The sequence below is a fragment of the Perna viridis genome, chromosome 7, assembly GCF_037379345.1.
Source record: "Perna viridis isolate PV_CMFRI_1.1 ecotype Kerala chromosome 7, ASM3737934v1, whole genome shotgun sequence".
In the NCBI taxonomy this organism is placed as follows: domain Eukaryota; kingdom Metazoa; phylum Mollusca; class Bivalvia; order Mytilida; family Mytilidae; genus Perna; species Perna viridis.
Genome location: NC_142451.1, coordinates 25,377,278 through 25,400,630, shown reverse-complemented (window position 1 = coordinate 25,400,630; position 23,353 = coordinate 25,377,278). Strand labels below are relative to the sequence as shown.

Genomic DNA, 23,353 nt, shown 5'->3' with positions numbered 1-23,353 from the left:
TTAGTACAATGAACGGGAATACAATCTACTTTTACCTTTTGCTGACGCTTTCAATCTCACTGCATCGAGTAAGCATTGCATCAGCATGCGAAATTGGTTCGTGTCCCATAGTTCTCATCAAGCGTCTTCTCTATTGTCATGGCAAGTAGCTCCAACCTGGTCCAGACTCATAGTTGTCCAATGTGTTTCATGAAATTTGTAAATATAACCAATATCTGGTACTTCAAAACACGGATGGCTCTGTTGGACCTCAACGGCTTGTTTCGCGCCTATTAATCATTCTATCTAGGGATTTGCTTAATATTGCCAACAATCAGCCACTTTTAAAGTCGTCTATCGTAGTTTTCCAAAGATGGCACGAGACCGCAATTAATTTTCAAGTGCATTTCAATATACACATTTGAGCAGATTAAAAAAATTCCACCGGCGCAAACTGAATAAAACTTCTCTGGCCTAAAGATATGTACAAACAGGATTTTATATATAAATTGTAGAAAATTTTACCATCATTTTCTGAAATTAATACATATAATTCGGAGATGGGGTAAACATGACAAATGAACTGAGTTAAAAGTCCTAAATTTTAACCTTCTTCCACTGAACCAAATCACAACTTTTAGTCAGATTTGATTAATGAAAAAAAATCCCATGTAATTTTAACCTATTTTCTACCAATTAGAGGCAAAACTTCAGCAAATAAGTTTCCAGTAACAATATGAAAAAATGTGGAAGGTACCAACTACCAAAGTTGGAACTATATACAACGAAAACCAAGGGGAATTAATTGTGTTCTCATACCTGATGATACAGCAATGCGCATTCGTGACATCGATTTACCATAAATTTTAAGTAGGTTAATCTGCGCTAGTCAAACCAAGCTAAATCCGATGTCTTAAAATACTTTCCCATTGGTTGATCAGATCATACGTATCTAGCTTGAAGATACGAGTGTTGTTATTTAACAGGGAAGATACTTGTAAAATTTAGTAATGTTAGATTTTTTTTTATTTCCTATATTGTGTTTTATTACTAGTTACTGGAGTTATATTACTAGTCCTTTTGATGCCATTACTGATAATGATGATTTTAAAGATGGGTCGTTTCCTTATCATGTTAGTCAGCTAGTTACTCCTAAAATCTCAGGTCAACCTATCGACAATTTAACTTTGATGATATTTAGTATGTTTTAATGATGACATATTACACTACTGGTCCAGTTTCATGTTCACCTGGTATCTTTTTGAATTTAGGTTTACCGGGTTAAAGAGTAATCGAGGGAACCCAGAGACAAAGACCAGACTTGGAAAATAGACATACACAACAAAGACATATAAAGTAACTAAAATAATACATACAAAGTAAAAAAAGTAAATGAGTAACTCGGACTCCACCAAAAACTGGGAGAATGGACTAGGTGCACCGGTAGGGTAAGCGTCCACTGCTTTTCTGGAAATACCTGCCGAGATGCTCAGAAAAAAGTCAAGTCCGGGGTAGACGAAAGAGGAAAGGAAAACTATGACACGTTGAAAAAAATCAGTTTTCATGTGCATATGGAGGCACTGTAACGACCATAAAACTTCTGTAGTGATGACTTCAAATTTGGAGCAACATAATCCTGTTCCAGAATCCTATTTGTAAGAAGTCTAGCGCGATATGAAAAGTCTGTGTAGTTACGGCAAGCTCTGGCATAACGTATGAGTTGTGATATGAAACTCCATACGCCGGTGCTGAAGGGATGTTGCCACAGATGAAAGGAAAGTTGACAATTCTAAATGAAAAGTCATCACGTTTGTCGTAAAGTTTGGACAATAGTTTTCATACTGTGGTTTTACTTTCCTACTCGGCTACTTTGGTCTTGGTCTAGACTTCACTGGGCTAAGGTATATCCTTATATAGGCTTTCCTGATCAGGCGTTTCCAGGTTTCTGATCTTTTGGTAGTAACTTTGGACCTGTTGGTCCCGCCACCCACTCCTATTATGTCAGTCCATGCTGCATGTGTAGCAGTGTCAACTACTTATAGTGTTTCTGTACTTGTCCCCGTCCTATCTCTTCTGTTAGATCTCAGGCTAATAAGGTTGCTATATCTGGTCTCTCATAGATGGGTTTAAGAATATTTAGATGACTTTTGTCCGTCTATATCTTTGTTTCATTCCCCAAGTGCCTTACTGCTTAAAGAAAAATGCCAATAAAGTTATACCAAGCCGTTCGGTTATTCCATTTCTAGTTCACTCTTTGAACAGTAAACATGAGTAGAATGATGAGTAGGAACGTCTTTCATTAGCAAAGAAAATAATTTTGAAAATGAGGTTAGTGTCCAGGTTTCTCAGGATGTTTCTCTACTTTCTGTTACGGATTCAGTTTTTTTCTTTGTAAAGTTGATTTTCTTAGGCCATTGAGGCTGAGGATATGCCTTTCTCTTTGAATGACCTCATAGTTCTGTTTACTTCATTATAAGAGATGTAAAAAAATGTCTTTTCAGTTACTCCCTAAACCTAAGAGACTAACCACTTTTACCTTCTCGGTAAATAATGGCACTATCGAACGCTGAGAATATGAGTTTGATTTTATCTTCTTAGAAACCCCACTCTTTTAAACCAGGTCTCGATTTCACAAAAAGTCGTAAGTGTAAAGTTAGTCGTAAGTTATGACCGACACAATACGTTGATTTACTATGACGTCATAAATTACGATTAATTTTACACTTATGATTTTTTGTGAAAAGGACCACCGCTGGGGAAGTCGATGTCAAGTATCTTTCATAAAAGTACTGTTTTTTTTTGGCTTTAGCTTCCGGTAGAAGACATGAAATTCGTGTTTGTTCCTTTTTAACATGTTTGACTCACCTCCTCGTTTCAATAAAATATGTCTTCTGTTACACTCTTAACAGATCCAGACTTTAAAGCAAAAATCAGAGTCCTATTCGGCTTAGATTTCTGACTAGTTTGAAAATTAAAGCCTACGGTATTAGAGCTATATCTACATCTTGGTCAAGAATGATTCTTTCGAAAAAGAAGATTTGTGCAGACGGAAAATTCCTGCATTTCTCATTGCTTTAAATCATTATCTTCTTAAGCTTAGGACTTCTTTGGAACCTTTATTTTGTAAATTTACTCAGAATTCATGATGGTAACGTATTTATAGTAATAGAAGTATACAGTTTAAAGTAAATTGAGATTGATTAAAATTAAGGATATATGTTCCATCATAAATTAACGTCCCTATCACCCTCCCCTTCACCACTTGCATTGTTACTATATCGTCTTGCTTGTGTTTGGAAATAAAAAGGACGAGCAATCAAGACAGAGGCTTATGGTCAGGTCATTCAATTCAATATTTTGGAGGTAGGAGATTCCGCCTGGTCTGGCTTGCGCCGATGGACCTACCTAGTATTTAATTTACAAGATATTTTTAAAAAGTTTAAATCTTCATCTCATCCGCTCGAGGTAGTTTGTATTAACAACTGTTCTAGGGAGTCCTAACATCATTTTGGTCAATTAACCAAACACGAGTTCCTGAAATTTGGCGACTCAATAGGTTGGGATCGCCTAAAGAGCAATAGTTTTCATACGTTATACCAGAGCTTGTCGTAATTACGAGAACTTTTATATCGTACTAGACTTCTTTCAATTAGGCTTCTGGAATAGGGTTATGTTGTTACAAGTTTGAAGTCATCACTATAGAAATCGTGAACTCGTGGATCGTTATTGTGCATCCATCCGCACAATGAGAGTCGATTTGTTTACAGTACACAGGTCATAGTTCTCCTTTCCACTTACGTCTACCTTTATGAGCAACTCGGTGAATATTCATAGACAAGCAAAGGAGGCTTACCCTACCGGTGCACCTGGTACATCCTCCTAGTTTTTAGTGGAGTCCTCATGAAATCAATTACTCCAACTACACAAATTACAGGAATATAACAACTATACATTTATGTACACAGGAAACCTATTTCATAAATTACTAAACCTTCAAAAGCAATTCATCATGTCTACAAAACACCAAAATAATGTAATTCCATAAACAGAACAAAAACATAAACAATTTTTTCATCTAGAACAGTAAACAGCAGACAGTAGATTCTACACAGTCAAGCTCAATTTGATAACAGCAACTCTATCCTCTGAACATTACCTTCGTATGCGCTGTAACATGAATGTTTAATTTGTCTTACTAGGAGTTAAATATTAATAGGATAATCAGTTGGAAAGAGTGAATAACCAAAATATTATCACGAGTGCCAAAGAACGCCTAGAAATCCACAAGCGTTCATTGCACGAGTGATCATATTTTGGTTATTAACAATAACCAATTGATTATCCTATTTCTTATATGGATCATTGTCTTCCTATATTTATCGATTCTTTCAACATGAATTTTAAATACTGTGATTGGCGGATTGATATCAAATTTGTGACGTTTTGACGGGAGAAAGTCCTAGAGTGAAATTACCGAATTTATTTCACCGTGCAAATTATTGAAATTTATTTCACTGGGAACATTCATTAAAACACTGCCATCTATATAATAACAGTACTAGTGCCTATTATTGTTGATTTTTTTTTAATTATTATTATCTATATAACAATGAATTTTGTTCAGCCAGTAACGGTTTGCTGTGACTCAAAAATCAATTTTCATGAAAATAAGAGGCAAATTTCACCTTTAAATGTACCTCATCTTTTCTGTCTTTACATTCCTAAGAGTTTAAAATTCCTTCCATGCAGAACACTTAAATGGTACTTTACAACAGGTGTGATATTTGTAAAGTGTAAACTGGTTCAACAAAACAATTTTCAAGTGTAAACAATTGTAACTTCTTGTAATAATTCAAGGGAGACAATACAAAAAAAGGGACACAGAAACAAATGAATGCATACAGAAAACAAAAAAAAATGAAATTTGAATAAGAAATCTAGTCTTTACCAACTGGCAATGCCAAGTGCATTTGTAGAGTATGTGTCTTTTCTAAATACATAAAAGGAGTAAAATCATGAAAAAAAAATGTGTAATGGCGTGTTCATGACCAGTATAACATGAAAAAAGAAAATTATGCTGAGTAAAATAGATCAGTTTCAAAAGTGACAATAGCCACACATATTTGGTGGGCAAGTCCATGGTGGTGATTGTTGAACAGGAGTAGAAGGAATTTTCAACAAAGATCAAGGGAAATATTTATAGAGTGAAAAGTCATCACCTTTGTGGCAGAGCTTGGATTCGACTTTCCTTAAATGTCTACGGACAACAAAAATGCATGTATGAGACAGTGTGTGGTTATTAACGTCTTACATTTAAAAATATAGATCACATTATTACATAATTTAAACAATTTATTGCATTGCATATTTACATGAAAATCCAGCATGAGTTAGTGTAATTATAAAATGAACATATTGTAATAAGTAATTAGCTATACACATTTTCTATCTGTCAATACTCTCATAATTGTGCCTAGTCCCCCTGCAGCAAATACCTGAAATTAAAAAGAGGAATAATTTTTATTCTCAAATTAGATTGTGTTTTCACAGGCCGAATCCAGAGGGAGAAATTGGCAAAAACTTCTCCTTGTTTGTGCTCACTTCTCCCATTTGTTTTTCACGAAGTTTTTTAAAATAAATTACATAACATGTCAATAATGAATTTTTTAAACAAAATTTACTAAAAATTCTTGTCATGGATGTCTAGATTAGGCCCTGCATTATTGTTTTGTTTTTCTTTAGTTCTTTTATTCTTAATATGGCAATTGGGATATTTTTTTGTTTGTAAGTTCCCAAAACAAACTGAACAACAACAGATCTTGCCCATCCTTTATTTTAACTTTGCAAGTTTTATTAAAATCCATTGGGCAGTTTAGAAAGAGTTGTAGCCTATTAAACTCTTGCAGTCGGATAATTTCCCTTTGCAAGCATCTGGCAAAAGCATGTCTGCATACAATGTCAACTTCTGTACTGTTTCATTAAAATGTATCATGTAGAAAAGGTTACTTGTATTGTAATTGAGACCAGTCTTCAAAATTAACCACCAGCCCAACAGCCATGGCTGGTGAAAATGCTGGTGGTCCTGCAGAATTTAGCTAACATGCCAATGATTACTATATAAGTCCATTAAAATTTTTGAGCTGGACTGGAGACAAAAGACCAGAAAATGACCTGACTATTTTTTTTAAATTACACATATTCTGAGATTAAAATCTAAAAAAACTTTTTTTAAACAGCATAAAGAAATCATCAAGGTACATGTATACAAACCTTCTCGTGCCATGTCAATAAAGCAGCACTGCTACCATCTGCTGGATTCTCAAATCCTTTATAGATGTATTTCATAAGTAAATCCATTGTTACAGAGTCTAATGACTTCAAACATGAGTCTATCTCATTTGATTTGAATGATGCGAGAACTCTAACCACCAACTGTACTGCTTTACTCTGAAAAAATAAATTATTAATCAATATGTTAGCTTTCAGAAGTTCAAAATTACAATTCAAATATAACTAGTGATTTAGCTAGAGCACTTTAGTCACTGACTAATCAAATAGTCAAGTGACTAATCAATTTGGCCAAAAAAGATACAAAATTAGTCACTTTTCATATGATTTTTATCAAATTTAGCAAAAGTGACTAATGGTTTCAAAGTCCTGGCTAAACCACTGATATACATTTTTTTGTAACTGATTCAATAAATTCAGGTCAATAAATTTTAACTCCACAAATAACTGAAAAAAATAACAAAAGCTTCTTTCATGATACAACCAATAATATACAAATTTGCAAATACAAGAGGCACTTTCTACTACTTAAATGAGTCAGTCCTAATAAATCTGAGGCTCTCACATATGTTCGATTGGAAAAAAGTATTGGAAAACATTATTATGGTAAAGACAGTAGGATACATGTATTGAAACAGCAGTTAAACTAGATTTTCAATTAAAGTAAAATTTAATAGGCCTTTCTCAATCTGCCATAAAAAGAGGGTTACTAACTTTTATTTTTGGATCTTTATTTCCAACTGGTGCATTTTTCAGAGCAGATTTTAAAGCATCACTATTTTTTCCTGTACAAAGAGTTAAGGATTCTTTCTTCATAACACATACATCAAAGCACACATGAATATATTTTTTATTACATGTACATGTACAAATAAAAATTGGAGATGCAGTATAATTGCCAATGAGATAGTCATCCACCAAATGTATGTACATGCACTGTACCTTAAAATACATCAGATGATCTTATGTTTATATCAATAAACAAAATTTCCATTTGCCTTTAGTTCATTTCGTCTCGGGTTGTTTTGTTTACAAAGGTCAGTTCCTTTGCCTCAAAATGAAATATGTACATTTTCATCCTGTTGGGGCTCTTGCCTCTTCACCATATCCATTCTCGTTATATTGTATTATCAAACAAAAAAGAAACTACACATTTAGTTTTGTATGGGTGAACATCGTTATAAAATACAATATACATGAATAAAAAAATGAACTTCAGGGTTGATGAAGGATAAAAACTGATATTAAATGGCATCATACAATAATATCCAATCTGGAATATTGATTTTTTTTTGGTTAAAGTAAATAAAAAAATATGAAGAAAACAGTTACATGTACATGTGTGTGTATTTAAAAAAAAATTACTAAGGATTACAATACTCACAGAATCAAATATGAAAGTACCCAATTTGGTTTTTCACACATTCACATATGTACATGTATATTATGCGTTACTTGTGGTAAAATTCATGCGAAATCCATTCAACATACATTGTAATTTCTGAGTTAATATATCCACTTTCCAGATCACTTTTCCAATTAGATGCAAAACAAACATCAATCTAATTGTACATGATGTAGCTGAACGAAAGAAATGTAGGTGACAAAACCCAAGGCAAAGTGTTATAAGCAAAAGAACAGGAATGTAGGTGAAATGACTCGGTAGGCAAACAGGTTTCTTGGCAAATGACCTATATTCACTTTTCACTTTCTTCTGGTGGATCTTCAATTAAGGCTGAAAAAAAGCCTTAGACCTTTTACTCTTGAACATAATGGGAAATAACCTAAAAACAGTGTATTATACATCTTTGTACAAGTACCTGTATCAGGAAACTATCCCTCATAGAGAAATAAATTCATAGCTTTAAATGTATCATGAGGTTTAACAGGTGAATTTTTTAGTATGATTTTATGGATGTCAAAGAAGGGTGTAACATGCAGTTTGTAATATGGCGTTCAGAAGTAAGAGTTTGTTTTGAAGGAACAGAATTCCAATCTCTTACGTTGTAAGACTCATAAGTATAATCATAAAGGATAATGATGCGTTTAATCAGAATGTTTCTTCCAGCTATGGTTAGTTAGTTAGTAAAGTTAGTTAACACACTGATTGATTTGTAAACAAGGATATTGAGCTAAGAGTCCAGTCACTTCAGATTCATTTGGTCCTGATACTTGATCGTTGTCATCATCCTGTTCCTCGTACTTGTCTTCATCAAACTGGTCAACATCTACCTTTCTAAATGCTCTGGATTGGCCTGCTTTCGACATTTCCTCCTACCTTTCACTCGCGATAATAAGCAGTCGAAACGAGGAAGTAAACACCCCGGAAATAAAGTTCATTTCCGGTCTTAACAAAGCATGGGACGAAGAGTCTCCCAAATTGTGGCTTTTCTGAAGACTTTCCTGCACATTCGGTCTGTAAAATCTTTATTTTTTTTCGTTTGATTTTTTCTCAATTTTAATTGATATGAAAAAAAATATTACGAATAACTCTTTCCAGCCACACTGACTAAATGGGTCGAATCTTGTAAAGGACCGAAAGCGTCAATTCTCGCTATTACTCGCTTCTAATACTATTTTGGTCTCTTTTAACTTCAACTTCCTGTCATCATGGTACGAAATATTAATTGCGAGAAAATCTATGTCCATCGCCCTATTAAAATGACTTTCCTGCCATTTTTTTTGTAGGAGCACGTCATCTTATACATTAAACTTTGTATTGTAGTAAATATTTTGTCAAATGAAATCGTAATATTCATTGAAAATCGAAGTTTATTTTGCTATTTGCCACCGCTTACACATTAACATCACTATTAGCAATAAACATGAAGAAAGTATCCAGATATTATGCCAGTAGTATTATACTATAGAATATTATAAGTTTATCAAGAAACGCCTGTATTTAAAATTCTAATTCGAATATTATTTTCTACGAATAATTGTTCTAACCAGTTGTAAATGTACAAAATGTATTAACATGCTCCTCAGATTATGATGTTATGAGCATTTTTATCAGTAAAACATTTATTTCAGGCAAAAGTAAAGGCCAAGGATCTTCGTGGGAAGAAGAAGGACGATCTTGTGAAGCAGCTTGATGAACTCAAAAATGTAAGAAAAGCTTTTAACATCCGGTAGCTAGAACAACAAAAGACACCTCAATTTTTTTTTTAGCTCACCTGGCTGAAGGCCATGTGAGCATATGCCATCACTTGGCGTCCGTCGTCATCGCATGGAAAAATTTTTAAAAAGTCTTCTCTGAAACTATTGGACTGACAGGTTTTAAACTTGGCATGATTGTTCCTTAGGGTGTTCTGCACAAAAGGATCATTGGGATTTTTGATCTATGAAAAAATATGGCCACTGTTACTAAAAATAGAACATAGGGGTCAGATTGCAATTTTTTGCAAATAACTCAAAAACTATTGCCTTTAGCAAATTTCTGGCATGGGTAATATTGTTCAGCATCATGAGATGGAACTATGTTTAAATTTTCAAAATGATTGGTCAACTGATGTAGGAGTTACGGCCCCTGAAACAGTTTTTTTTTGCATATTTCACATGTGCAACTTTGAAGATCTTCTCAAAATCCATTGCACAGAATTCAGTGAAAGTTGGCATATATGTTTCTTAGGGTATCCCACACAAAATGACCGTTGAGATTGTTAATTCATGAATAAAACATGGCGGTCATTACTGTTAATTCATGAAAAAACATGGCCATCATTACTTAAAATAGAACACAGGGTTCAGATGGCAGTTTTTGCAAATAACTCAAAAACTGTTGCCTTTTCTGGCATGGATAAGATTGTTAAGCATCATGAGAAGGACCTATGCTGAAATTTTCAAAACCATTCATTGACTAATGTAGGAGTTACGACCCCTGAAACAGTTTTGTTGTTTTTTTTTTTTTTCACATGTACTACTTTGAAAATCTTCTGTAAAACCATTTCAGATCATTGAATGAAAATAAGCATAATAGTTCTTTCGTGTATTGTGCTCAAAATGACTGCTGTGATTTTTAATCCGTGAATAGATATGGCTGCCTATACTAAAAATGGAACTTAGGGGTCATAAGACAGGTTTTTGAAAAAAAAACCAGAAATTGTTGCCTATAGCAAAATTCTGGTTCAGGTCCTGAAAATGCTATGAAAAGCATTTCCTGCATTTGACAGTTTAGTTGATTATAACTTAGCCGGTCTCATTCCTCAGGTTTTTCAAGTAAGCAAATGGTTAACCAGGCGAGCAATTCGGGCTCTCTTGAGCCTCTAGTTTATAATGCATATTATTAACAAAAAAGCCCATCCTCACAATGTTCATTGCCGTGACGTGGCTTGAGGGCTCAACTTCTGTGGTTTAAGAAAAAACACATTGGGGGTTATGTGTTATGTGATAATTATTTTTCATATTAGTTCAAATAATGTAGTATAAGAACGTGTGTGTAATCCTTTAAGTTTGTCAAATTAATGTAGCATTCCACCAGAGTTCATCATGCATAATTTTCCTACCTACTCGATTCAAAAAGCTGTTTATTTACAAAATATTCAAAGAATTTTATTTCGAATGTAATATAAGGTCAAAAATATGGTGCCTATAAAAATGTATATGTGTTTACAGTAACCTGCTCAAAAAATAAATAGCTGGTAGGTCTAGAACAATGTCAGACTGCCAGAAAAAAAAAAAGATTCTGTTTGTCCAACCGCATTATTGTCTGTTTTGTCCAACAAACTTTGTGAAGACTTGTCAAACACTGGAGCCTGAAATATCATATGTCCAGGAATGCAATTCATCATTCATATGTTCTAATTCAGGACCTTTTAGGCTCCCCCAAAAATATGTGTGTATACTGTCAACAGCTGAAAAAAAATTATGGTCAGTTGGATTTTTTCTCTTTTGCTTCATTCATCTAACCTGATGGTATTAATTTTGTTTTTAGGAGTTGGCCACACTCAGAGTAGCTAAAGTTACTGGTGGAGCTGCTTCAAAGCTGTCCAAGATGTAAGTTTGTTTAAACAGGCATATCATGGTATACTGGTGTACATCTTCTCTTTCACACATTCAACTGCTGCCACCAGTTTTGTTCTTTTTTTGTGTGTTTGTTTCTTTAATGCATAACTTGTACTTCCTTTGATTTGCAGTGTCAAAGGAGTGATGTAATTGATCTTGGAAAATCAGTGAATGATGAAACTATGAGTCAGAAGTAAAAATAATGTTGAATTTGTTACTTTGGATCGATAGGACTGACATTGGTTTATCCAAATAGTTACAATTGCATGTAACTTCTAGCCAATTTTAACATTCTGTGATCAAAGATCACTAACAGTGGCAGAAAATTGACACTCTAATTCTTGGTCTTGAACTGGTTTCAGACGCTGTTGTAGACAAATGTTATGAAAAATTAGGTGCTTAGGACTGTGTCTATTGAGCAGGGGTTCAAAATTAGTGGTAGTCTGAGATCCAGGACCCTCATTTTGACATAGGACTTTTAAAATTTCATTTGCATTTTATTGAGGACTTTTGCTTTTTTTCAAGAGAACCATTGATTTCAAACAACTGAAAATTAATTATCATGTGTTAATTGTGAATTTTGAGACTTGAATCCATAGCTACTGAAAAAACATCAGGATTTATGAAAATTCATGCATCAAAAGAACTGAAATCATGCTTGAAGTTCACCAAAATTTAGAAATTATGTTCATTGTTTACTTTTTGGTCACTTACCAGTCACATTTCTGGCAAAGTGTCCACACCAAAGAAACAACTTCATATTTAGTAAAAACAATATTGCATACAATATTTCATTTATGAATTATCATGTGTGAAAATATAAGTTCATTAGGTGTGTTCATAGTTTTCTGAATGTTCGAAAAACAAAACTTGACGTTCTTGGCAGATTTTCAGGGATAAAAATTAGCAGTAGCCTTAGATTTTGAGCTGGTCTACCAAACTTCAGGGTGAAATTTAGTTGAAGTTATAGAAAATATTTAACCAAAAAAAAAAGGTCTGGGCTACTATCTCGTATTTCCTAATTTTTATCCCTGAATTTTGTTAAATGACATATATGTATACTTGTGACACCATTGTGATTTCATAACAATGAACTAGGCCCACAAAACATTTGTATATACATATTACTGATAGGATAATTAATTGGAAAGAGTGGACAGCCAAAAGATGATTACGGGTGCCGAAGAACACCTAGATTAAATGAGTGTGCGGAACTTGATCCCAGTCTATATGAAACTCGTCGGACCTTTGGTCAAATCCGATAAAGTTGCTGCCGGTTCGATAAAGATCGCTCCGATATCCAAACCAAAAGTCTGACATCGTTTTTGAGTTTTATTGTACATCCATCATTGAGTTGTTTCCCCTGAAAAAAACAAATGGCCGGTCGAGTACGAAACTGTTGAAAAATGTCCTTTTTAAGGTATACGGAGGGTGTAGTACCCAGCAAAGCAGTTAAGATTAAAAGAAAATTGACTGACAAGCAGAAACAGTATGAGGAAAAACGTGTTCGGACGTTCGACAAAAAATATATGAGCACATTTCAAAGTTATTTTAGATAAAACAATCAATGTGTAAGAATCAGAAAAAAAACAACAATTAAGTGAAAATTTATTTTGCTTAAAGACTGGAATATGTGCCTTCTCTCATACCCATGAATCATTGCATATAGACTGGAACAGTTCAGCTTAAAACTTCCTGTGGAACTTCATCTCATGATCAGACATCACAGACACTACTAGTACAAAAAATGTACATGTCAAAGGCTTAAAAATAAAACACACATATTGGAATATATCTTTTCAATTTTTTACTAATCACCACAAAAGCTTAAACAAAACCTTAAACACTATTAAAGGAGAATATTCAGTAACCATGAAGTAACCAATTTCTTATCACTTAAATGAATGAAAAAAAATTTTTGGACTAGAAAAACTTCATGTGGTCCAGTAAAACAGTAAGCTTTACAGGTCCAAATGACCAGTAAAAAAAAAAAAGTTTCGCGTAGACTGTTGTTCCGCACACGAGTCAGATCTTAATGCGTTCTTGGCATGAGTGATCATATTTTGGTTTTTCACGATAACCAATTTATTATATAGATTTCCTCCATTATTCATTGTTATTTTCAACACAAATTTAAAATTTTGTGAACGGCGGATTGATATTTGTGGTGTGACGTTTAGTTGGGAAAAAACGTGAGAGTGAAATTGCCGAATTTATTTCACAGTCAGTGTGAATTATCAAAAAAAATTACACTGGGAACAATCTGTAAATCCCTGCTATATATATCTATATAATAAGGAATTACATTTTGAACATTTGCTTGTTATTACTAGAACTGATATTTTTGGCCCACAATCATGACAGGTAGGCCCCTGTTGGGTACATTTAGACAATTTGTTGGGGGGGGGAACTATTTTGATGTGCAATCAGATTAATATCTTCTTCTAGGCAGAGTAAAAACACAATATTTCTGTTCTTTAAATTTGCTGAATAGAATTTCATAACATGGCAGTATTATTATGAAAAAGATTTAGCAGCTACTTACTCCATATCTTTGTTCATCTAAATACTTAATCACTAAATGTAAATCTAGTATACTATTTTTGTGTATAATAAGTTTCAGTCGTACACTCTTTTTGCTTTCTTTACTTCTCCTTTAAACAACTTGAAAATAATGAATGTGAATTGGATTGTAAATGATGATACCCTATGTCACAGAAATATGATGTTGATTTGACAATTTATGGATCGATAGGACTGATACAATTCAATTCAATTTCTTGATCATGATAATTATGTTTAATTATCTTAAAGCCATGTTCAACAAACATTTGAAACTTAACTGGGCTTTGGGCTTCTGTATGGGGCTTTTTTTATGACAAAAACCTTTGAAAATTCAGTAGAATCACTGCATTGTTGTGTTAGCTGGAAACAGACACTCTTATCATATGTCATGATGAAAAGAACCAACCAAAGACCTGATAGATATGTCACAATGAGCATCAATCAAATAACCTAATAGTATGCTGAGAATGTAGTACGTCTGATCACAAGGAAACATCCAGTCAGATTTCTGAGTTCAACACATCTTCAGTTCAATGAATGAATGAGATATTATTGTAAACAAATGACCAAGGTTAATGTATATACATGTATTTTCGATCTTTGGTTGTCACCATTCATCATGAGGTACGATGTCTTTTTACAGGTTGTATTCAGGTGCTGAGCTACATGAACTATACAACATAATCTATATGTATTATGATGAAGATGAAAACTTTTAATGCTTCTGAAGAAACTTTAATTAAAAACAACTTTGAATATTTTTGTCAGCTCTGATTTGATATATTATACTTATAACCTTCAAGTATGGTAAATTTTGTAATGATATATATTTATCCTAAAGCATTATACTAATTGTCATGGTCTGATATGTATTTTGGCCGAAATATCTGGCTTTCATAAGGAATTTTGCTTGTCATGATCCGATATGTCTTTGGGTCGAATTGTCCGGTACTGGTTAACATTATGGTTCTTATAATTTGCGAAACGTGGTAAATGATATTGTTTATTGTATTTAGTTTCACTTCATTCTGTTTCATTTTGTATAGTTTAATTATGTTTTTATTATGATTTTGATTCATTGTATCGAATTGGTTCGTGTCATTTCTTTCTTTTATCAATCATTTTCGTTTCATTTTGCCAGCACTCCACAGTTTAGTTTAGTTTCGCACTTTTGGCTAGAGATGAAAAATGACATTAATGGAAACCCTTGGTTGCTATAGTGATTAAAAATGAATCTATTGTTGATAAAACATTTTCTGAAAAAGGGGACTTTTCAAAGTATTTTGCAATGTTCTATATATCTTCAGTGTTGAAGGGGCTTTTTTTCAATGACAATTTGACTTCACTGTGGAAGTGAAAGTAAGTCAATTTTTTACCATGCTAAATTTAATAAGTGGATTACAAAGTGAAATAGCTCAAAATCTATCCGGGGATGTCCATATGAGGAAGGAGTTTTCGAAGGAAAAAGTTTTGACAGTTTCAGGGCATGAAATAAAAATTTAAGATATTTTGCGGGAAATTTGATATTTTTTAACCTGATTTTATTAACTTTTTTGCAGATTTTCACATATTTTTGCATGGTTTTTATGATAACCCTATTTGCTATGGGTAATTTTTTTCCAGAAAATTTTTACTGCATCCTGAAAGCCTTGGCTTGAGCTATTTCTAGATATATAGATTTACAGATGCTTGACAATTTTTTAAAGTGATAAATATCACAAAGCATCAGATTACAAGACCAAAATTAGGCAGTTCGACAATACTGTGGAGTGCTGGCTTTGGTTCATTTTCATTTCACAATTTTTATGACCTGAGAATTATGGGTAATATTAATTACGTAATTTACTTAAACATCTGAGTGCCATACTGCAGACTATAAGGCCAACCCTATCTTGGAAAAGCTGTGATTCGATTTGTATTTAATTATCAAAACTAGCAAATATTTTCTGAGGCTGGTTTGCCTCTCAATCACACATGTACAAGTATTTGCAAATGAAGCTGCCATTAAGCTATTCTTCAGCTCCTGAAAATGCAGGTACAAACCGGGTATTCATGCTTTTTCTTGCTATAAGTATACAGAACCAAGTTGATAATACAACCATAAACGCTTCCTGTGGGAATGTATAACCTTGACAAGATTTCTTGTTCATGTTTTACGTCTTATTCTTACCATTACTTACATCACAAGGTAGTTTTTGCGTTCTCTGTAACATTTTCATACTAAATTCTGGTATGTATTTTAATGATAATATATATTTTTTTCTGAATTTTTAGCCGGGTAGTAAGAAAGTCTATCGCCCGTGTGTTGACAGTAATGCACCAAACCCAAAAAGAAAATTTGAGAAAGTTCTACAAGGCCAAAAGATACAAGCCTAAGGATCTAAGACCTAAGAAGACCAGAGCTATGAGAAGGGCTCTCAATAAATATGAACTGAACATAAAAACAGCTAAACAACAGAGGAAAGAACGTCTGTACCCAGCCAGAAAGTTTGCTGTTAAAGAATAAATTATTACACTGGCATTTCTGTTCAATTATGTTTTCCCTTACCTAAAAAAGATGTATCTTTTTGTCTAGTCTGTCCATTTAATACAGAAGTTGTGTTTCAAATACCATCAAGTTGACTATATATATATATATATATATACCATCACTGAAAAAAAGGAGATATTCATTGTTCATTTTAGTCCAGTTTCATAATGACCCCAATAAATTTGTGGTCGTATAATGATGTGGCGCTGTCGTCCTTCATCATTGTCATCCCTAGACACTTTGTTTTTGTGCAATAACTTGAATATGAGTTGGTCGATCTTAATAAAATTTTATAACAAGGTTCTAAATCACAAGAGGAAGGCCTGACTGTATATACTTGCCTTTAACTCAAGTTTTTTTTTTTTTGGAGCAAATTTTTAACTGCTGGGTAGGGCTCCAACTAATGGACAAGATCTAGCTTATGAACAAAAATTTTAAGCTTGATAATTGACTTGTGCATGACACCAACATTCAACAGCCAGACCTGTGCCATATACCCCAATGTTTAAATTGTAAACATTGATTTTAAGAAGACTTGTACTTGAGTATATACTGTAGGTTTGTATTATTTTTGGGAGTTATGTCTTATGGCCCAAAGTGTTTAAGAATTAAGGGTCAAATACTGGAATTACATACAATATAATTCCAGTAAAAGCATAGGAATGTTTATGATACTGTATTACAATGGTCAGACTTGTTTGCATTTTGGATTTGAAGACATTTGAGAAATTGAGGGCCAGAAACAAGCATTTTCCTTATGTCCAGACATTAGCAACTGTTTAAAAACTGAATGAAACTCTGAAATTGTGATTGAGTTGTGAGACTTTATTTGTACGAAAAAGTGGAGATGTGCAGCAGTGTCAATGAAACTTGGGTATTTTTTTTTTATTTATAAGCTGCCTTAATTTTTTGGTAAAACTATTTTGAGTTATGGCATTGGATTACTAAAAAAAGGGGGATTTCGGTTTAAGGACCTTTAACTTGGTAGTGGTTGCAATCCATTTTCATAAAACTTTGGGAAATAGCTTATTACATGTGATTTTGTATACAACTTGGAAGAAAATTTTAGTCGTATATTGGTATCAAATGGTCATTGTTGGCATCCAATAACTATTTACTGTATGTAACTTGATTCAAACTTGAGGAATCTTTTTGAAATCTTAAAACGTTGTTCCCAAGGACATGGCAAGGGTTCTAACAGTTGCGGATCCAGAGTTATAGGTAAGGGAACCCCCGCCCAAAAAAAATCTTGACAGGATCACTAAGTGATCCAAAGTTGCTGGGGAGTTTGTGGAAATAACTCGAAACCAGTGAGTTTTGCTTAATTCTGACGGAAGATAAATTGAGCAACATGGTGAGACTGACCTACGCCGAAATTTCCATAAAGATCTGTTGACCTATGTTGGAATAGTTGCACTTGAAGGGCCAAAAATGACTACAAAAGATTTGTTTTATGTAATTCGAAAAAAATTGAATTTCTATTGGTTAAATGATTCTTATAAAAGTAGTACATAATGTTCAAGAGTCTGATTCTGAGTTATTGCTTGAGAAGGCTAACCATTTTCGACCAGGTGAACGATTTAGAGCCTCTACTTTGTTTTAAAAAAGAGAATGGTTGCAGGATCACAGTAAATTCGGACTAAGACACATTAATGAACAACACCGCCTGACTGGCCAGGCGCAGTGAAATCTGCGGTTGGTTTAAGCAGTTTTATAAGGCTTTAACCACCCCCTTTAATGCAAGGTCAAAATATTAGCTGAAACAACAAATTAACACCATATAATTCATTCAATATGATACATACAACATATATTGACAAATTGAGATACCCACTTAAAGAACGCTCGCAGATACTGAGAGCTAGCTCGGAACATATAAAAGCATAATACCACCAAATCTATCAGCAGTAGAAATTATCAGTCACTGCAATTCAAATGGACTGGATTTGGAGTAGTAACGTCAAATACTAAAAAAGCAAGATTCGATGTAGGAATGGGAAATTAACAATAGGAAAATGAAAAATCGCCTCTTTGTCGTAAACTTTAGAGTGACGATTTCCATAGTGTAATATCAAAGGCAAGAAAAGGTTTACGAGTAATGCAATACTAAAGGAATGACTTAGTTTCTTTCACTCTTTACGTAGAGGTGCAAAGAGTGGTCAAATATCTCTCTTTTTAAAACAAAATTCAAAGAGTAGACAATACTTTGGAGAAATCCTATCCTTTACCAATAAATCTATTAAGGTCGTAGATAAACCCATCGGATTTTCTTTGGAAGAATGTGCTTTATAAACTAAATTTCTTAAAAAAAACTTGATGAACAATACCGTTTTTCAGCAAGTACTATTACATATTTGTATTTAAGTTTTGTAACCGTGAAAAAAGTTCAACAAATGTTTTTAGAAGACTGTGATATCGATATCCTTGGGTAATTTATTGCGTCCATTAAAATCTGACACGTTATTACAAATACGAGCCAAACGGGCCAGTTGTGAAATCTAAATGCCATAGGAAGGATATAGAAGCATCTAGGAATGGGAAATGAACAATAGGAAAATAGAAATATCCTCTTTGTCATAAATTTAAATATGAAGATTGCCATAGTGCAACAACGAAGTCAAGGATAGGGTGTACGGGTACTATTAGTGTTGGACTTTGGGTATATATCTTAAACATAGTAACTTTACGAAGTTAGTTTATTTACGGCAAAAAAAATTATCAGGCTGTCTAGTATTATTGAATTCATGCAACAGATCATGTTTTGAAGATTCTTTAAAGAGTTTAGCCATGAATTTCGATTCATAATAGTAGAGAAACAAATCGGCTGTAAGATGAACACAATTAATCTTCATACCAACAACCTGTCCGTATACAGTATTTCAAAATCGAATAAAAATATTGTCAATTCAAAAAAAATCAAAGCGCTTTTTATCATATCTAAATACGTCAAATTGATGTATTTATCTCGTCTTCAATCACCAAAAAATGAATTACAAGAAGTATTTACAAGGAATGAATTGAAAGACAGATTTATCAAAGGACCATTTAATTAAATATGACATTTTTTGTTTAATAAATATATGTGGAAGCGTTTGTATATAAGACAGAAAATTCGTAACGGTCAATTGAATTATCTTGAAAGTTATGAAGTGATCTAATACCTCAAATGAATTTTAAACACTCAAAAAATATAGTTACACCATTATTTTCATTACAATTGCTGCAATAATTAATAACAAAAAATTTTGTTACTATGGTGTTTAAAGTAGAGGTTAATAATTAGAATTATTATATAGATATCAGTGATTTACCGAATGTTCCCAGTGTAAAACAAAAAAACTCTTACCAAGAACGCATAAAGATTTACATGTAACTCGTGCGCGGAACGTTCCGCGCACACTCGTTAAATCTAGACGTTCTTCCTCACTCGTGATCATACTTTGGTTATTCACTCTTTCCAATTAATTATCCTATTAACATTAGTAGTAGAACAATTGCTGGAAGATAAAATAAAACGTGATTTAAACGGCTTTTTGTGAAGTTTTAGTCGGAACGGTCATGTGGTCTGTGCATGTTAGAACGCACCAAAGCAGCTGATTTATGATTACCTCACTCTCTGTAGAATTTATGAAGAGGAAAGTCATTTCGTTACGAAGTATTCATATGTGTAGACATGCAAAATAAAAATGCTTCACTATTTATCAGTAAAGTTATGCACCTTGTCGTTTAAAGTGCGTTTCAAGAGTTGAAAAGTTATAAATCAATAGTCTGTTATATTTTGTTAAATAACACTATAACAATGAAGTTGAAAACGATAGCACTTTCCGTATTTCCGTTGCACTCTTAATTTCGTGCATTATAAAGCTAAGACATCGTTGCTTCTAGCAGATGATTCTACTGTTTTGTGGATATAAACCACTAAAATCCCCCAAAATCTTTAACACAGTGTAAGCCAATCATTTGAACGGTATCAGTGACGCTGACAATCAGCTGACTGTTCCTATACTTGGTTTCAATTTTCGTTTTCGTGCTAACATATATACTCAACACTGTTAATTAAACCCGGTTTGCACTCATATGTGGTATTTGTAATATATGAAGGACAAAGAGTGTTCTTAATATTTAGGAAAAAAATATTGGTAATGATTACGATAAACATTTAAACCTAATATTGTTGTTTTGTGAAAACTGGAAGGGCTGTTGATTTTCTATATAAAAAGGCAGCATGACGTTCAACCATTATTGCATTTATAGGGGCGTAACGACATACATTCAGGGACGAATCGACTCGGGGATAAATAGGTAATCGGAGCGAAACGACTCAATACCTGTTTTCACTACATACTGTTTTGTGAAATTCTGTTTTGTAGTTTGAGGTTATGATGACAAGATTATTCAGTAGTGTACATCAGGAAACTTAAGTTGAAAGGCCGTAACTCCTACAATTTTTAATTGTAAAAAATTCCTAATAAATTGTACAACTATACATACATTGAGCCCAGACTTTGTGAAACTGTCATGAAGTTCGAGAAGAGTAAAATCAAAATGCTGTTAGCATTGGAGTTTTTTTTTTATTCTACTGAAAATTGTAGCATGAAAAAAGCTTCAAAGATTGCATGATATGTGGTAAAATAGAGCTGTAATTATACTTTAGCATTTCCAACATTACATGTATTTAGAACTTTTTTCCTAATATGTATAAACTGACTGTCAATCTTAACTACTGATTTCTGAATTTAAAATGTAATCAATAGTTTAACAGCATCCAACTTCACACACATATACAAATTTTGTCTGTCCAAAGGTGAACTGTATTTGCCCTTCAAAAACTATCTAACAGAGTGTTTATCCCACACTGTAAGTACACTCAAATAAGACCAGTTTTAGCTTAGTAAAATAATTTCTTTTATGAACATAAGATTTTCAAAAAATTGACACTTTTATCATTTTGAATTTTCCTGCCAATTTTACTTGGTTGAAATCACTGCTTTCACATCCTCATTGACCTGTTTATCATAAATAATAAGGAAGTTCCAGGTATTTTGATCCTGGAAAATGACAAGCAGACAGAGAGACAAACTAATGAATGGCACATCAAAACAAACTTCCAAAACTTTGTTGAGGGAGATATATTTAAGAGCAGTTTCAAGTTTGAATGTTGTGTCTACTTGTTCCACCTGTTCAGTGGTAAATTTCTAAATGTGTATCAAGCTGTGGCCATCAAAGTGTTTTCCAGACTTGGTATGACCTAGCAAAAGATTAACTCAATTGAAGCAGGTGACCTAACATGGCAGCACCAAGAAAGCTCTTGAAACTAGGTAACTGATTTGTGACTGAGCTGAAAAAAATACATATGGTGCAAGTTTTCAAATTGTTCCTTCAAAGGGTTGCAACAAGAAATTATGAAATGATGTACACATGCTAATGACAGCAGTAAACACACTTAATGCAGGACCCATTAAAGGTAGAAATCATGTGAGATGTTTAAATATTTTAATGCAATTTGCATACACATACTTAAGAGTTCATTATAAAACAGAATTAAATCTACACCATAAGGAATTGTAAAAGGTTAAAGATGAAGTCACAGTATGAAATAATTTCTTTGTTTCGAAATTCTACAAAACTGACAAAGAAATTTCTACAGAATAGGAAAAATATCACAGAAACAAGAGGCTCCCAGGAGCCTGAATCACTCACCTGGTTGAATTTTGCCTTTCAAAGGCAATAAATTTAACGAGAATTTGTCCAACAGTTTTGACTCAAGAATTCTTTGGTAGGACTTATAAGATCTTCTTAACAATTGAAAGTTTTCTTTTAATCTATCATAGTTTTCAAGATATTGACTGAAAACTGTTAAAAAAGGAGTCATTATTCCCCTTTCAAGGGCAATAACTCTTTCAAGGAGTCATCTGACAACTTTAATCCCTGAAGACTTTTGTAGTCCTAATAATATGGATCATTTCAGCTATTGAAAGAATTTTGCTAAACCTAACGGTTTTGGAGATTATGCAAAAAACTACTGTCTGACCCCTATGTTCTATTTTTAGTAACGGCTGCAATGTTTTTGGAAGGATCAAAAATCAGTTTTATGCAGGATACCCCAAGGAACATTCATAACAAGTTTGGTTTCAATTAGTCAAGTAGTGTCAGAGGAGAAGATTTTTGAAAGAAATAACATTGAAAATGGCAAAAATTGTTGAACAAGAGGCTCCCGAGAGCCTGTATCGCTCACCCAGTTGAATTTTGCCTTTCAAGGACAATAAAACAAGAAGTTGTCCAACAATTTTGACTCAAGAAAACTTTGATAGGACTTATCATTAGGATCATTTCAGTCTAAATCTATCATAGTTTTCAAGACATTGGCTGAAAACTGTAAAAAAAAAAAAAACCTGCATTTTCCCATGTCAAGGGCAATAACTCTTATTAGAGGGCGTCTGACAAATTTTATGCCAGAAGACTTTTGTAGTCCTAAAAATAAGGATCATTTCAGCTATTGAAAGAATTTGGCTAAACCTAACAATTTTGGAGATATATGCGAAAAACTATTTTCTGACCCCTATGTATTTTTTTTTAGTAACGGCGGCCATGCTTTTCAACGTATCAAAAATCCCCACATAAGTTCTATGCATGATACCCCAAGGAACATTCATACCAAGTTTGGTTCCAACTGGTCAAGTAGTGTCAGAGGAGAAGAGTTTTGAAAAATTGTTAACGAAGATGACAACGGACGGCAAATGATGGCAATAGCTCACGTGGCCTTCGGCCAGGAGAGCTAAAAGAGCAATAACTCCAACATGGCTTAACGGACTAAAACCAATATTTGACCAAATTTTTCAGCTCATCATGCTGAACACTTTTACTTACGTCAGAATTTAGCTAAACCTAACGGTTTAGGAGATATATGTGAAAAACTACTGTCTAACTCCTATATTCTATTTTTAGTAACAGTGGCCATGTTTTTCAACGAATAAAAAATCCCCACAC

The 23,353-nt window shown here is 33.3% G+C and overlaps 2 protein-coding genes across 2 annotated transcripts; one reads left to right on the top strand and one right to left on the bottom strand.

The window, feature by feature from the left end:
• Positions 1-5,310: 5,310 nt before the first annotated feature.
• On the bottom strand, positions 5,311-8,608 carry LOC148611972 (actin-related protein 2/3 complex subunit 5-like). The gene is made up of 4 exons (XM_088593031.1): positions 8,396-8,608; positions 6,982-7,054; positions 6,250-6,426; positions 5,311-5,474 (listed from the first exon to the last, which is right to left on the bottom strand). Exons 1-4 carry the CDS (start codon positions 8,533-8,535, stop codon positions 5,412-5,414), a joined length of 453 nt encoding a protein of 150 aa, XP_088449157.1. The 5' UTR covers positions 8,536-8,608; the 3' UTR covers positions 5,311-5,411.
• Positions 8,609-8,770: 162 nt separating this feature from the next.
• Positions 8,771-16,357, top strand: LOC148611971 (large ribosomal subunit protein uL29-like). Its single transcript, XM_088593032.1, has 4 exons — positions 8,771-8,880; positions 9,301-9,375; positions 11,201-11,262; positions 16,111-16,357. The coding sequence occupies exons 1-4, from the start codon at positions 8,878-8,880 to the stop codon at positions 16,340-16,342; spliced, it is 372 nt and encodes a 123-aa protein (XP_088449158.1). The 5' UTR covers positions 8,771-8,877; the 3' UTR covers positions 16,343-16,357.
• The last annotated feature ends 6,996 nt before the right edge of the window (positions 16,358-23,353 follow it).

Coding starts and splice junctions, on each gene's coding strand:
- LOC148611972 (XM_088593031.1), bottom strand. CDS start 8,535: ATGTCGAAAGCAGGCCAATCCAGAGCATTTAGAAAGGTAGATGTTGAC. Junction 7,055..8,395: donor GTGACTGGACTCTTAGCTCA/ATATCCTTGTTT, acceptor AACTCTTTGTAC/AGGAAAAAATAGTGATGCTT. Junction 6,427..6,981: donor ATAAAGATCCAAAAATAAAA/GTTAGTAACCCT, acceptor TTATTTTTTCAG/AGTAAAGCAGTACAGTTGGT.
- LOC148611971 (XM_088593032.1), top strand. Junction 9,376..11,200: donor AGCTTGATGAACTCAAAAAT/GTAAGAAAAGCT, acceptor TTTTGTTTTTAG/GAGTTGGCCACACTCAGAGT. Junction 11,263..16,110: donor GCTTCAAAGCTGTCCAAGAT/GTAAGTTTGTTT, acceptor CTGAATTTTTAG/CCGGGTAGTAAGAAAGTCTA.